At 61.8% G+C, this 12,777-nt stretch overlaps 3 protein-coding genes across 7 annotated transcripts in view; all 3 read right to left on the bottom strand.

Annotated features, from left to right (window-relative positions):
- Positions 1–16: 16 nt before the first annotated feature.
- Positions 17–5,090, bottom strand: SLC25A34 (solute carrier family 25 member 34). Its single transcript, XM_061383171.1, has 5 exons — positions 3,857–5,090; positions 3,195–3,260; positions 2,933–3,085; positions 2,398–2,532; positions 17–1,770 (listed from the first exon to the last, which is right to left on the bottom strand). Exons 1-5 carry the CDS (start codon positions 4,232–4,234, stop codon positions 1,588–1,590), a joined length of 915 nt encoding a protein of 304 aa, XP_061239155.1. The 5' UTR covers positions 4,235–5,090; the 3' UTR covers positions 17–1,587.
- LOC133228256 (uncharacterized) lies at positions 4,407–5,938 on the bottom strand. Its single transcript, XM_061383782.1, has 3 exons — positions 5,890–5,938; positions 5,087–5,303; positions 4,407–4,986 (listed from the first exon to the last, which is right to left on the bottom strand). Exons 1-3 carry the CDS (start codon positions 5,936–5,938, stop codon positions 4,407–4,409), a joined length of 846 nt encoding a protein of 281 aa, XP_061239766.1.
- The window catches only part of PLEKHM2 (pleckstrin homology and RUN domain containing M2), a 39,883-nt gene continuing 33,029 nt past the window's right edge, over positions 5,924–12,777 (bottom strand). For all 5 annotated transcript variants that reach the window (XM_061383169.1, XM_061383165.1, XM_061383166.1 and 2 more), the window contains 12 exons: positions 11,845–12,684; positions 11,517–11,586; positions 11,281–11,371; positions 10,871–10,935; positions 10,463–10,551; positions 9,706–9,838; positions 9,332–9,522; positions 8,950–9,015; positions 8,227–8,386; positions 7,725–7,904; positions 7,521–7,637; positions 5,924–6,882 (listed from right to left, as the gene is read on the bottom strand). In XM_061383169.1, coding sequence (XP_061239153.1) covers positions 6,748–6,882; positions 7,521–7,637; positions 7,725–7,904; positions 8,227–8,386; positions 8,950–9,015; positions 9,332–9,522; positions 9,706–9,838; positions 10,463–10,551; positions 10,871–10,935; positions 11,281–11,371; positions 11,517–11,586; positions 11,845–12,684 — 2,137 coding nt within the window. In that variant the 3' untranslated portion in view covers positions 5,924–6,747. The remainder of the gene's footprint in view (positions 6,883–7,520; positions 7,638–7,724; positions 7,905–8,226; positions 8,387–8,949; positions 9,016–9,331; positions 9,523–9,705; positions 9,839–10,462; positions 10,552–10,870; positions 10,936–11,280; positions 11,372–11,516; positions 11,587–11,844; positions 12,685–12,777) is intronic.

Below are 12,777 nucleotides of genomic sequence, written 5' to 3' on the forward strand. Positions count from 1 at the left end.
CAGCAGTGCGGAGTCGTTGAAGTAGACAAAATAGAAAAACTTTATTGGTTTGGAGTGTGCAGTAGGGCTGCGCCTTGGGAGCAGCTCTTTGCAGACATGGGGTGTTCGGGGAAGGCAGTTCAAGCCACTTGACCGCAGCCAGTCCTGCCTCTTCAGGCACTCAGCGCCCACTTCTGTAGCACGAAGGTCAGTGCCTTAGGGACACGCCCATGGGGGGAGTGTGGCTGCAGCTTGGACAAAGGAAAGGGTCTGGGATGAGGATACCCAGCTCTACTACCTTGGGGAAGTCGCTTCCTTTCCTGGGATCTCAGTCTGCTCATCTGAATAATGGGCACATCAAGAGCGACCTTTCAGAATTGTCATGAGAATCTGTGCAAATGCCCACAGTTCTGGGCGTCTAGGAGACCCTCAGTAAAAGCCCTTAGTTGAGGGGCTGTGTTGTGTCCCCTCCCCCACCCCAGATTCATGTAGGGAAGTTCTAACCTCAGAAGGTGACTGTATTTGGAGATGGGGCCTTTAAGGAAGTAATTAAGTTAACGTGAGGTCATTAGCGTGAGGCCTAATCCAATATAACTGGTGTTCTTTTAAGAGGGGATTAGGACCCAGACACAAAGAGGGAAGACGGTGTGGGGGCCCTGGGAGAAGACAGGTGTCTACATGCCAAGAAGGGAGGCCTCAGAGGAAACCAAACCTGCTGAGCCCTGGACATGTAGTCTCCAGAACTGTGAGAAAAGAACATTTTGTTCTTTAAGCTGCCTAGTCTGAGGAGCTCTGTAATGGTGGCCTTGGCAGACTAACACAGATGATGGCCCCAATGCCTCACGGTGCTCCCCAGGACCTCCCCACGTGTGCAGTGATCCCTCAGGGGCACTCCAGCCCCCATGGTCCTGGCTCTCGCCAAGGGCACACAGGTTGGGGGTGGGCAGAGGTGAGTTCCAGTTCCAGCTCTGACCCTTCAAAGCTACGTGGCTTTTCGTCAAAGCACTTCACCTTTCTGAGCCTCCACTTCCTCATCGGTTACAGAATTTTACTACCTCCCAGGACTTCCCTGGTGGCTTAGACGGTAAAGCGTCTGTCTATAATGTGGGAGACCCGGGTTCGAGCCCTGGGTTGGGAAAATCCCCTGGAGAAGGAAATGGCAATCCACTCCAGTACTAGTGCCTGGAAAATCCCATGGACAGAGGAGCCTGATAGGCTACAGTCTATGGGGTCGCAAAGAGTCGGACACGACTGAGGGACTTCACTTTCACTTTCACTGTGTAAGCAAGTTGATATTGTATGTGACCCAGCTCACAGCGCTGTTCACACCTTGGAGTGGTTATTGTGACGAGTAAGGCTCTGGGATAAGGTAACCTGGGACAGAGAAGGATGAACACTTTCTGGAGAATGGAGTAGGTGGTGATTCCAGGTGGGTCCGCTGGCCCTAGGTGGGCCCAGGGGCTGGGTTGACCACAGCTGTCTGACCACTCTCTCCCTGGTCCTGGGGCAAGGCCTGGGCCTGGGCTGGCTATGGAACAGCCATTCCCAGCTGCAGCAGGCCATCGCGACCTGCCAAGTGGCTGGCTGTGCTGGGGTGAAGGACACCACCTAGCTGCCCTGGTGCTGGCCCCGCCCGGCCAGTTTCCGGAGTTCATCCCAGAAGAGCATGCTTAGGATGGTGTGGGGGCCCAGGCGCAGGTAGACGGGGCCCAGACCCTTGTAGAGCGCCAGGGGGCCCTCCTGCCGCCAGATCTTCACCAGGCAGTCGGTGAGGCCACCGTATAGCTTGCCCTGGGGACAGACACAGGGCAGACATCACTGCAGGCATTGTGGGGCCCTGGCTGGCGCAATGGCATGTGTCTGTGTGAGGCCTTTGTGGTACTTCAGGAAAAGGCACTGCCCCCAAGCTCCGCGAATCACATAAAGGTGTCCCTTTGGGGTGTGAAAGTTCAAAAGGGGCTGCTTCCTCCAGGCAGCCCCTGCCCCAGGACAGGTGCTCAGTGTGGCTCTTGGCATGCAGGTGGATTTCATCCCTAATGCAGCCTGTGGAGGGCACCTTTGTGCTGGACACATCCTGTACCAGTGTATATGAGGACTTGTGTGTGTCAGTGAGACTGTGGGGTCAGGCCTGGATTCCAGTTCAGGTTCCTCCACTTACGAGCTGTGTGACCTTAGGCAAGTCACTTGATGTCTCTGAGCCCCAGTTTCCTCATCAGGAAAATGAAGGTGGTTGTGAGGAGAGAATTAAAATGTGGACGTGAAAATGCTTAGCACATGCTTGGGACATGGGTGTTCAGCAAACAAGCCGAATTAATGTGTGTGCGTGTAGGTCACATGTCCACATGTCCCTGGCCCTGGGTGTGTGTGTTGGGGGGTGCTCGCCAGCACCCAGCCCTCCCCACTCTGTCCCCTGCTTACCCTGCCTGCCCCGTCCACTGGCTGATTATACAGCCGCGTGCTGACCACGTCGAAGGGGGTCATGACAGCAACCACAGCTATGCTGCTGATCATGCCCCCGGCCAGGGCCACCAGCCAGCTGTCCTCCGGGAGCCACTGTGGGGACATACAGGTTGCTGACCCCTGTAGCTGCCCTCCACCCACCCACGTGGTATCACCCCACCATCTCAGCACCTGGGGGCTAGAAGACCTGGGGGGCAGAGGAGGCCCCTCCAGCCACTCCCCTCCCCACCCCATCCCCCCTGAGCTTCAGGGTTCACTGCCGACTCCCCACTCTTGCTGGACCCAAAAGCCAGGGTCATGGCCTGAGGGCAGAGCCAGGGCCCTCAGCTTTATTAAGGTGCCCCGTCTGTCACCATGACCTCGGCTTCCCTATGTAGGGTCCAGGTAGAGACGGGCGGGTGTGATGCAGACCTGGACAGACAGACAGAAGGAAGGCAGGAGCCCTTCCTACTCCTGTGTGTGGAGGCGGACACAGGTGTCCCCAGAGCCTCACCTGTCGCTCCTGCACCCAGGCCTTGGCAGAGGCAAAGGTGGCCAGCTGAGCGGCCGAGCCGACCATGACCCGGGGCACGGCCCCACCCACGCCCCGCCACAGCCCTGCCAGGCCCTGCTGCCGCCAGATGGTCTCCAAGGCGCCCAAGAGGCTCTGTGGGGAGAGGGCATGGGGTCACTGGGCAGCCCCTGCCTGTCCAGGAGCCCACCCAGCCCACTCAGCCCACCCAGCTCAGGGAGCTCTGAGGAGAGACAGTCCCTACCTCGTGATGGTGTTGGTGCCCCACGGCCATTGCGGCCACCGTCTGAGCCTGCAGCTGCGTTTTGACCTGTGAGGGCAGAGGTGACACAGGGCCTGGGGATGGTAACTTGGGAGAGCCTGGAGGAGCTGTGTGTGTCGAGGGCATGCCTCGCTGGGCCCTGACACCCAGACCTCCCTGAGCCCGCACCTGCCACCTCCCGATGTGTGGAATAGGGCTGAGGGTGAGGCTCTGGAGGCAGCCTGCGTCTCCATCAGGTGTGACCTGGGACAAGCTCCTTCACCTTCTCGCGACCTTTCTGCTCACCCTTAGAAAGCTGTTCTGAGAACCAAGAGCAATGACAGCATCCAGGCTCAGACAGGGGGCCCTCACCAGAGGGAGGCTTCATTCTTGCATAGGAAGACAAGGGACCTCTGTCACTCTCCGCCCCCTCCCCTGGCTCAGGACTGGTGGGGTGGGGCCCCCAGGGGAGTGAGGATCAGGGCCAAGCCCTGGTGCTCTGGACCAAAGGGCAGATTCCAGGCAGCCTGGGTGGGGATGTTCTGGGGAGCTGCCCCACCCAGCCTGCCTCACCCCACCTGTTCCTTAGAGGCCAGCCCAGGAGGCTGCCACCCCCATGCAAGCTGGGTCACAGGGTAGGGGGCGGATGGAGACAGTGCACTCACCAGGTAAGCAGGGCTCCCCACAAAGGCTCCCAATGCCCCCGCCACAGCTCCCGCGACCACGGTGCCTCCCGGCTGCTGGCTGAGGCCGGCCTGGCACGCCAGGCTGTAGCAGTAGAAGCGGATGCCGTTCATGAGGCCCTGGTAGAGGAGGCCGGCAGCCAGCCCCTTCTGCAGCCCGCACAGCCCATCTGCACGAACCACCGCGACGACAGAGGCCACAAAGCCCCGGTAGAGCCGAGGGTAGGTGCCCCGTTTCTGCAGCTCCCCCTGAAGCTGCAGCCGCGTCTTCACTACCTCCAGGGGGTTGGTGAAGACACAGGCCAGGCAACAGGCTGAAGCACCCAGCACCAGGTCCACAGCTGGGGGCACTGTCTCCATGGCCTGAGGGCCAGGGGCCAGGGGGTGTGGGCACAGGCCCTGGAGTGGCGGTGCTTAGGCTGTTTTCACCCCGTCAAGGCCACAGGGCTGGGGATCGAGGGAGCCTGGGGCCATGTCTTGGAGGGCAGAGGTCTGGGTCAGAGAAGCCGCCGGCTGGCAGGCGGCTCCTGGTCTATCTCGGGAGTCCACCTGCTCTGCTCCTTCCTTGGAGCCCAGGACCCGCCCCTGCCAGCTCCAAACCAATCCCAGCTGCCTCCATCCCCCACACCTCCCTGCAGGGGAGGGCCTGGACCCTGGGATCTGGGGGAAAGGTCACCTGGGCCCCAAGGGAGACTGTGGGCGAGCAGAGAGTGCTGATCAACCAAGAAGCCTCTTCCTGCTCCTCTGGCCCTCCAGCCTTCTCTCCGGCCCTGGGGCAAAGGGCTGGTGCCTGCTTCTGGCTTGGCCAGTGCTGTAGCTCGGGGCCCTGGGCAAGAGGCAGCTGCTTGGGACCTTCTCTCCACATCTCAGCAACTGCTCCTCCCACCGCTGCCACCGTGTGATGTCCCCTTTCCCGGCCCTGGTCTTCTGGTCTGGCTCCCGTGCCCTGTGCTCCCACTGCCAAGTGACAGCAGAGGGCTCCAGAGGCCTGTGAAACTGGTCTGAAATCCCAGGCTCCACTGTTACATGTGACCCAAGCAAGTACTTCCTTTCTTTGAGCTTCAGTCTCTCCATTTTTAAGGTCGGGGTATGGACACCCACTGCAGAAGTTCCTTGAAGAATTATAGATGTGTAAAGAACTCCGAGCACAATACTTCACCCAATCACCCTGGGTGAGTAGGAGATGGAAAAATAAGAGCCGCTGTGTCTCACCGAGTGACTTTGTGGCTTTGGTTGCTCGCCTGGCCAGGACTTGCCCTCCTAGTCCTTCCCCTCTTCCTGGTGGGGCCGCTCCTGGGCTGTGGTTCTCTGGAGCAGAGGCCCAGGCGTGGAGATGGCCCCTGGTGTCTGGTGAGCTGGAGCCTCCCGTCTCTGGGCACTACTGCCAAGTGCCAGGCTGCCCAGGGGGAGCCAGCACCACCGTGCCCATCTCAACCTCTGCTCCAGGGGACCTTTCTCCTGCCGGGGCCACCCCGCATCACCAAGTTCCAATCACAACCAGAGGCAGGGCCACGCTGCCCAGAACTCCGCATTCATGGCCTCCACACCTGCCTCTTCCACGTGTCCACCCTTTTCCTCCTGAAGCCCTGGAGGCCACAGTGCTGAGGGGCTTAAGGGCTGAGGAGCTCCTCCCAGACCGGGCAGGCTGGGCACCCGCTGGCCAGCCCCAGGGTGGTAGCCAACAAGAGGTCTTGGGGACAGCTTGGGTTCTCCTGGGTTTATCCCGAGTGGCAGGTGCTCAGGTCCCACAGCTGGGGAGGAGGGGAGGAGTGCCCTGCCCGGGGAGTGCAGACAAGTCCTGGGACTGGAGCTGGTGGCTTCCCCACCCACCCAGCCACTGCAGGAAGCAGGAGGGAGGGCAAAGGTGAGGCCCAGAAGCTCCCAGTGCCTGAACTCCTCCGCAGAGCATTGTGGTTGCCAGGGAGGGCCCAGAAGCATCTCACGGAAGAGCAATTGTGGGATCAATGAGGAGTGAGGGCCGAGGGGCCTAAGAGGAAGAGTCGGAGATCCCTCACCTCCACCCTGGTCAAAAAGGGCCAGTGACAAGTCTTGGCAATATAACATGTCTATTTTATTTTAAAAAACAAACCCCAGGCCACCTGACCCTCTTCCCCAGAGGGCCCCTCTTGGGAAGGACCTGGCTCCAGCCAAGCAGCTGTCACAGGCTGGTGGGCTTTGCTCCTCTCCAAGCCCTCCTCCCCACCCCACCATACTCCCGGCAGAAGGACACAGCCTGAGTCTCGGACCCCACAGGCACTGCCAGGTTGGAAGGAGTCAGGGAGGGGCCGTGGACATGCAGAGCCTCCTGGAAGCCAGGGAGGGCCAGCCTGGCCCCCCCACCCCTGTCACCCGTGGAGTCTGGAAGGCAGGCAGCAGTGTGCTTGGGAATAGAGTTAGTGAGGAGCAGACATGCACTAGACCTCGGTGTTCCAGCTTCCCTCCCAGCCGGGTCAATGTTCAAACATGAACAGGGATGGCCGGGCACTCAGAGCCCCCAGGGCAGCCTAAGCCTCTGCCCGGGCCCCTGACCCAGGGGAGGAAGGGGCTCCTGCCCTCCCAGTCCTTCCACTCCCCCTCGTGGACTGAGGCAGTGGCCGCGGGGAGGAGGCCATGCATCTGCAGAGCCCATAGGGCTCGGACCCTCTGCCCCAGCGCTTTCCAGTTGTCCCCTGCCAGGCAGGAAGCCCAGGGTGTGGTGCACCCACTCTGGGTCCCTGGGAGGGAGACCGGGTCTCAAGCCCCACTCAGTGGTTTGGCTGCCCGGGAACACGGGTGGGGGCCTGGCCCCGAGCAGCTCAGTGACACGGCGATGACTGTGTACCGTCCACGTGCCCCGCTCTCCTGACCCGCCCAGGATACCAGCCAGCTCAGCCTCAGCACCAGGGGTCCCGGGAGGCTCTGCCCCGGCACAGGCTGTCGCTCCGCTGCCAGGCACTGTGGATGAGGCTCAGGGCATCCTCGAACTTCTTCTTGGAGGCTTCCTGGATGGCCTTGTGGGGGAGGTCCACCTGTGTGGGGTGTGGCAGGAATCCGAGGGCTGCGCCAAGAGCTCTCAGGGAGCCAAGGGGTCCCTCCGCACCAGGTGTAACCTTGCCCTGGAACTATGTCCATGTTGCTGAGAAAGGAGGGCTCCAGCCTACCGGACGATACTCCCTGAGCTTCCTCCTTACAGGGGTGCACCAGCTCTTGGGGATGGGGGCTGGGGGTGGCACCAGGAGGCAGGCTCTGTGCCTGGGAGTCTCCCTGTGGAAGTGCGCTCTGCCCAAGGTGGGTCCAAAGCTTCTGAGGGACAGCATAGCATGTGCTCATACCAGGATCTGTCCAGGAGTTTGATGAAGCCCCCTCAGCCTGGCTCTGAGCTCTATGCCCCCACCATCTGAGTACAGCTCTAGCCCCACTATAAGCCCTTAATTCCTGCTTTTTGATGGGGACTGAGAAGGTTAAGAATGGCGTTTCCTGAGCTCGATGCTCAGCTTTAGCCTCAGCTTCCCGGGGAGTTAGTGTCCTGTCCCTTTGGTCCTACAGATGTCTCTCCCGGAGCTCCTACTTCAGTGCTTCCCTGGGCCCCTGACCCCTGCCTTGGTCTGTGCCGTGCTCCTTTGCCCACGGAAGGACTCCCTTCTGCAGGGCTCTGGCAGCTGGGTACCTGGTAGATGGTTTTCCACCCCGAGTTCAGTGCAGATAGGAATCGGTCCAGTTCAGGTGTGCAGCTCAGGTAGACGACCCAGGGTGGGAGGGGCTGCGCGCTGTCCTGGGAGAACTCCTGGGCAGAGCAGGGGCCCCAGGTGAGCAGACCCAGCACTCCTGTGGCAGGGCCTGCCTCCATCGCCTGCCCCCTCACCCGGCTCACCAAGAGGCAGTACTCCTTGCCCGGTTCAGTGGACACAGCGCTGATGTCAGCCAGCTTGGCAGTACCCAGGGAGCGGAAGAAGCTGGTCTGGCAATCCTCGTGGCACGTGAAGAGGCGGTCATCGGTGATTACCAGGCAGCAAGGGATGCAAGGGCTGGGAGCTACCCCCTGGGGGATGACCTGGGGGGGATGAGGGGGGAGGGAGGGGCAAGCTGGAGCTCTCCAGGGCTGGTCTGCACCAGGACACCCTGCTTCAGGGGCCAGCCAGCCCCGCTGCCCAGCCCTCCAGAGGTCAAGCAGACTCCGCCCACCTCAGGAGTACAGGGGCTGGCCCGGTGATGGTGGGAGTGTCAGGCCATGGGTGGCCCTAAGCTCCAGGGTGGACTCTTGGGCTGGTCCTTGGAGGTCCTGTCTTGGTCCTCGGAGGCTGCTCTATGATGCGTCTGGGTTTAGGGAAGGGCCCCTGGGGGCCCGGGCTGGGGGTAGGGGAGAAGGCGCTCACCCCCTTGGACACGGCCTGGCACAGGTGCTGCATCCAGTCGGCCATCTCAGCCTCGCTGTCGGCGCTCAGCTCAAGGCAGGGCCGGTCGGCGAGGATGACCTGGAAGGCGTGGGGCCGATCCGTGGTGTTGGATCTCCGACAGCCACCGCACTGCTCCCCCCTGGGCCAGAGGAGGAGGGTGAGACGGGTCGAGGAGGCAGAGGTGGCACAGGGGAGCTCCTGGGGCTGGTCGAGGCCTGAAGACCTGGGGCTGCCCCAGAGTCTGGGGCTGGAGGACACCAGAGGGTGGTCCAGACCCCACAGCTGGGCAGCCCTGCCCCAACTCTTTTCTGTGTAGCGCCTTTAATCTCCAGGATTACCAAAGTCCTTCCGCATACTGAACAGGGCCAGGTGAGGGGTGGAGAATCAGCTCTCAGCCCCACCCTCTCCGAATCAGCACATGTTGCCCCTCGTGGGCCTGATGGTCCCTCCAGGTGTGTGTATGTTCATCTCCCCCTTAGGTCAGGCGCTTCCCAGGGAAAGGACTGCCTCCCCATCAGACTGGATCCTTTCCAGGCAGGGAGCTCCTTTTGCCTCCCCCAGGTTCCCCTAGAGCTCAGCAGACCCCAGGGCACTGAGTGGGGGTGGGGCTGAGTTGAGCCCCAGGCCCAGCTAGACCTTGACCTTCAGCAGCCACACAGGCCCCAATACCTGCCCAGCAACCCCATTGCCCAGGACACTTACCCCATGTTCACTGAGAGCAGGGGCGTCACGTCGGTGCGGTCAGGATATTGGTAGAGGATCCCGTTGCTGCAGGGGCACAATGGGGCAGGGGTGAGTCTGGGCTGGGATCTGGGGGCCTGCAGAGCCTACATCCTGGGGATCCTTGCAAGCTGGGGCTTGAAACCCAGAGGCCAAGGAGGCTGGGGTGGCTGGGAGGGTGGAAAATCTACAGAGGTACCGCAGGGAACATGTACCCCCAGACCTGGGGACAGCAGCCCTAGTCTGCACCTGAGATGGCCTGGGCTTCCTTGGCCCTATGTGGCTGACACCACAGAGAAGTTCTAGGATCCCCGTGGGAAGGAGGGTGCTGTCCCCCACCCCAACCTCCGGCCAGAGCTCTCACCTGAGCACCACGAAGCAAGTCTTCCAGTGCTCCTTGCCCAGGTAGGAGGTGCCTGCCTTGTAATGCAGCATGCCTTCTTTGGTGATGGTGCCCTCGGGGGGTGAGCAGTGGCAGGGGGTGGGGCCCAGGAACTCGTCCTGGGGGTCCTCCCAGTGCACAAGCCCATAGAAGCGCACAGTAACAGCAGTCGCCTGGGGAGGGAGGGGGCAGGGTGAGGACACACCCCAGCTGGGGAGGCGGCTAGGCTGGGGTGGAGGGGAGAGCCTGCTGCAGGCAGATGAAGGGAAACATGAAAGACCGCTGTCTGCACCTCGTGACCCTGACACCAGGGCTCGCATCTCGGGGACAACAGCCTCTCCTCCCCGGGTTCTTACCTCACACTTAGATTCCTGGGCCACAAATTTGGCCAGAGCCAGCTTCTCCATGGTGGCATCAGTCAGGATGCTGGGGTAGGGGGGTTCCCGACAGCCCTTGATCATGGCTGACTTCAAAGAAGCCAAGAAGAACCTGTGCGGGGAGTGGGGTCTGCTGTCAGAGGCCTGGGGCCCCCACCTCTCACAGGGACAGGGCTTAGTCCTGAGGATGTCTGACCTGAAGGGGTCACAGGGTTTGAGGGGAGGGACCCATCTGGAACCAGAGCTAAGGTGGCTAAGGTGGCGGGTGGGGCAATGAGGTGGCAGCAGTCCTTGGTCATTAAACGGTGGTCTGGGAAACCTAACCCTTCACAATGGCCAAGGGACCTTGGGTCTTGACCACAAGGGAAGCCCGGATGAGGTGATGCAGCAGGACTCAGATGAAGACCCGACCTCAGGACAGACAGTTTTCCCACGGAAGCACGTGGGGCAGGAGTGGCCCCATGGCCCCAAAGCAGGGGCTGTGCTTTCTGTCCTGTGGGGGTGATTCTGACAGCCCTCTTTTCCTCTGTGGGGGCCACTGAGGGTCTGAGGTCACCAGTCGGTCAGTGTGTCTGTCACCCCCCTGCTTCTCTGCCCGGACCGCAGGCTCCAAACGAAACACGTCTCTGTTTTCTACTTCTTCATAGCCCACTTCCCACCCTCCACCCCCAGGGGTGTGGCCAGGCCAGTAGTGCATGCTCTGTCTCCTGGCCGGCAGAAGGGGCGTGTCACTCACTCTGCCAGGGCCACGTCCGCTGTGTCCAGCAGAAACTGCTTCCTGCGGTTGGTGCACACCAGCTTCACCGTCTGTTGGTCGAGGCCCACCTGCCGGAAACCACACCCCACATGCACACGGAGCTTGGCCGCGGCTGCCACAGGGGCAGCCATGGCCAGACAGAGGGCGGGCTGGGGAGGGAAGAAGCACAGACTGGGGTCACCAAGCAGTGGGCAGGGATGCTCGGATGTACAGAGAAGGAAGAGGGACCCATGGGCTTGGTTCTTATCCTTGGCATCCGGGGGGTAGATGAGAGCTGGCACCCCCCCAGGACTGAGGCCAGGGGCCGGCCTTGCTCTGCAGCTCTGAGGCTGGGTGGCCTGCGGAGCCCTACAGACAGCACACACCAGCCGCGGAGCCCGAACTCACCGACACGTAGTCGAGCTCATTGTAAGAAACAGCCTCTTCCACCAAGTATGGCTTCTCTGTGGCCCCTGAGAGAGGAGACCCCAGTGCTCGTTACCCCTGGGGGCCTCTCTGCCCTCCCCGTGCCCCATTTCCCAAGATCTTTTCTCAGTGAGGACCCGCCCTCGCCCTGCTATCTGAAATGATGGGGTAGGAGAATGACATGGGGTACTCATGGAGGGGCCTCCAGGCTCACGTCCTGGGATACTGACAGCCCCTTCCCACGTGCAGCGGAGAGATACTCAGGGCCAGCGGGGTGGGGGTAGAGGGGTGGGAGGCAAGAGGCTTTTGGTGGGGGGTGGCAGGTGCAGGGAATGAGGAAGCAGTCAGTCTCATCCTCCACGTGCCCTGGCCCAGCCCGGGGCGGCAGGCACCTTTCCGGAGCAGGTAGACATAGCAGTCTGTGAGCAGCACGTACAGCAGCTGCAGGTTGCCCTCCATGTGCCCGGTGCTCATCCGGATCATCTGAGGGGCCGGAGCAGAGAGGTCAGACCCCGAGGTGCACACCCCACCCTGGACAGCCCGCGCCCCCTTCTGAGCAGGCGCAGGGCCCATCCAGCCGTGCCCTCCCTGTGTGGCTCTTGCTCATTCTTGAGATCCCAGGACTTACTCTGAAGAGCTGCTCTTCGTTTTCTCGAAACACATGGATCATCAGCAGGAGCAGGTGATTGTTGTCTACTCTGTGAGGGGGACAAGTGTTGGGAGGATGAGGCGTCAGCTAGAGCAGGGCCCACACAGGCGCACGGAGACGAAGGGAGCACGGAGATGATGCGCGCACGGAGGTGAGGCGACACCAGAGGGCCACACCCCTTCCTACCTCCCAGCCCAGGCTAGGTCTTCCAGGAGCTGTGCTTGGCCTACTTGGAGGGCAGATGCCCAGTGTGCCCAGATCAAGGAGAGCCATGGCTCACACATGTGGCACAGACAGCCTGGCTCACCTGAACTCTGCCGAGTGGGTCATCTCAGAAGGGCTCCCCTGGCCCTCCTCCACCCCAGAGTCCTCGGCGCTGCTCAGACAGGGGCTGGGCTGGTCTCCCTTGAGTCTGCAAAGAGCCTCCTGGGTCCCAGGCTCTGGCTCCAGCCCCTCACCGTCCTGGGGCAGCTGGGCGTCCAGTTCCTGGGCCTCTGGCTTCTGTGCCTCCCCCGGGGTGTCCTCTAAGGGCCGAGGCGTCTGTCCTGGTCCTCCTCCTCCCCCCGCCTCTTCTTGGCCAGCAGCCGCAGGGCTACCAGGAACATGCAGCGGTTGGCCAGGCCCTGCAGGGTCATGGTGGCCGCCACCTGATGTAACAGCACTTGGACTCTCGACGGTAAAGCGGTAGAAGTCCATTGGGGCTGGAAGCCCCTCACTAAAGTCGCAAAATGGCGGCCTCTCCGGGGCGTCCCCGGGAGAGCCGGTCCGAAAGGACTGGTCCGGGGGCTCGACGTGGGAGCGCCAGGTGGCCGGGTCCAGCTGCCCGTTCAGCTGGTCGATGACCTTACTCAGGGGCTGCCCCACGCGCTCCATGGAGGTGTCCTTCATCTCGGGGATAAGCAGGCCCACCTGGCCGGGCTCTGAGCGCTCGCTGCCCTCCACTGTGCTGCCAGGCCCCTGTCCCTCCTGTGGCGGGGAGGCCAGGGTGGTGTCTGGGGAGCCCTGGCCAGGGCCTGGGCTGCTGACCACGGGGTCGCCATTGCCCTGCCGGGCACACGTGTGCTGGGTGGAGGCTGGGTGGAGTGGACTTGCTTCCTCATCTGATCTGGGCTTCTTCTTCTTGCCTGTTTTCTTCTTCTTGGTGACCCTGGATGGTAGTGATTGGGAGAGGTTTAAAGCTGGGTAACCGGTACCGAGGGCAACAAGGTGGGCTGGGTCAGAACAGGTGAACCTGCGCAAG

This window comes from Bos javanicus, chromosome 16, assembly GCF_032452875.1.
Source record: "Bos javanicus breed banteng chromosome 16, ARS-OSU_banteng_1.0, whole genome shotgun sequence".
NCBI lineage: Eukaryota > Metazoa > Chordata > Mammalia > Artiodactyla > Bovidae > Bos > Bos javanicus.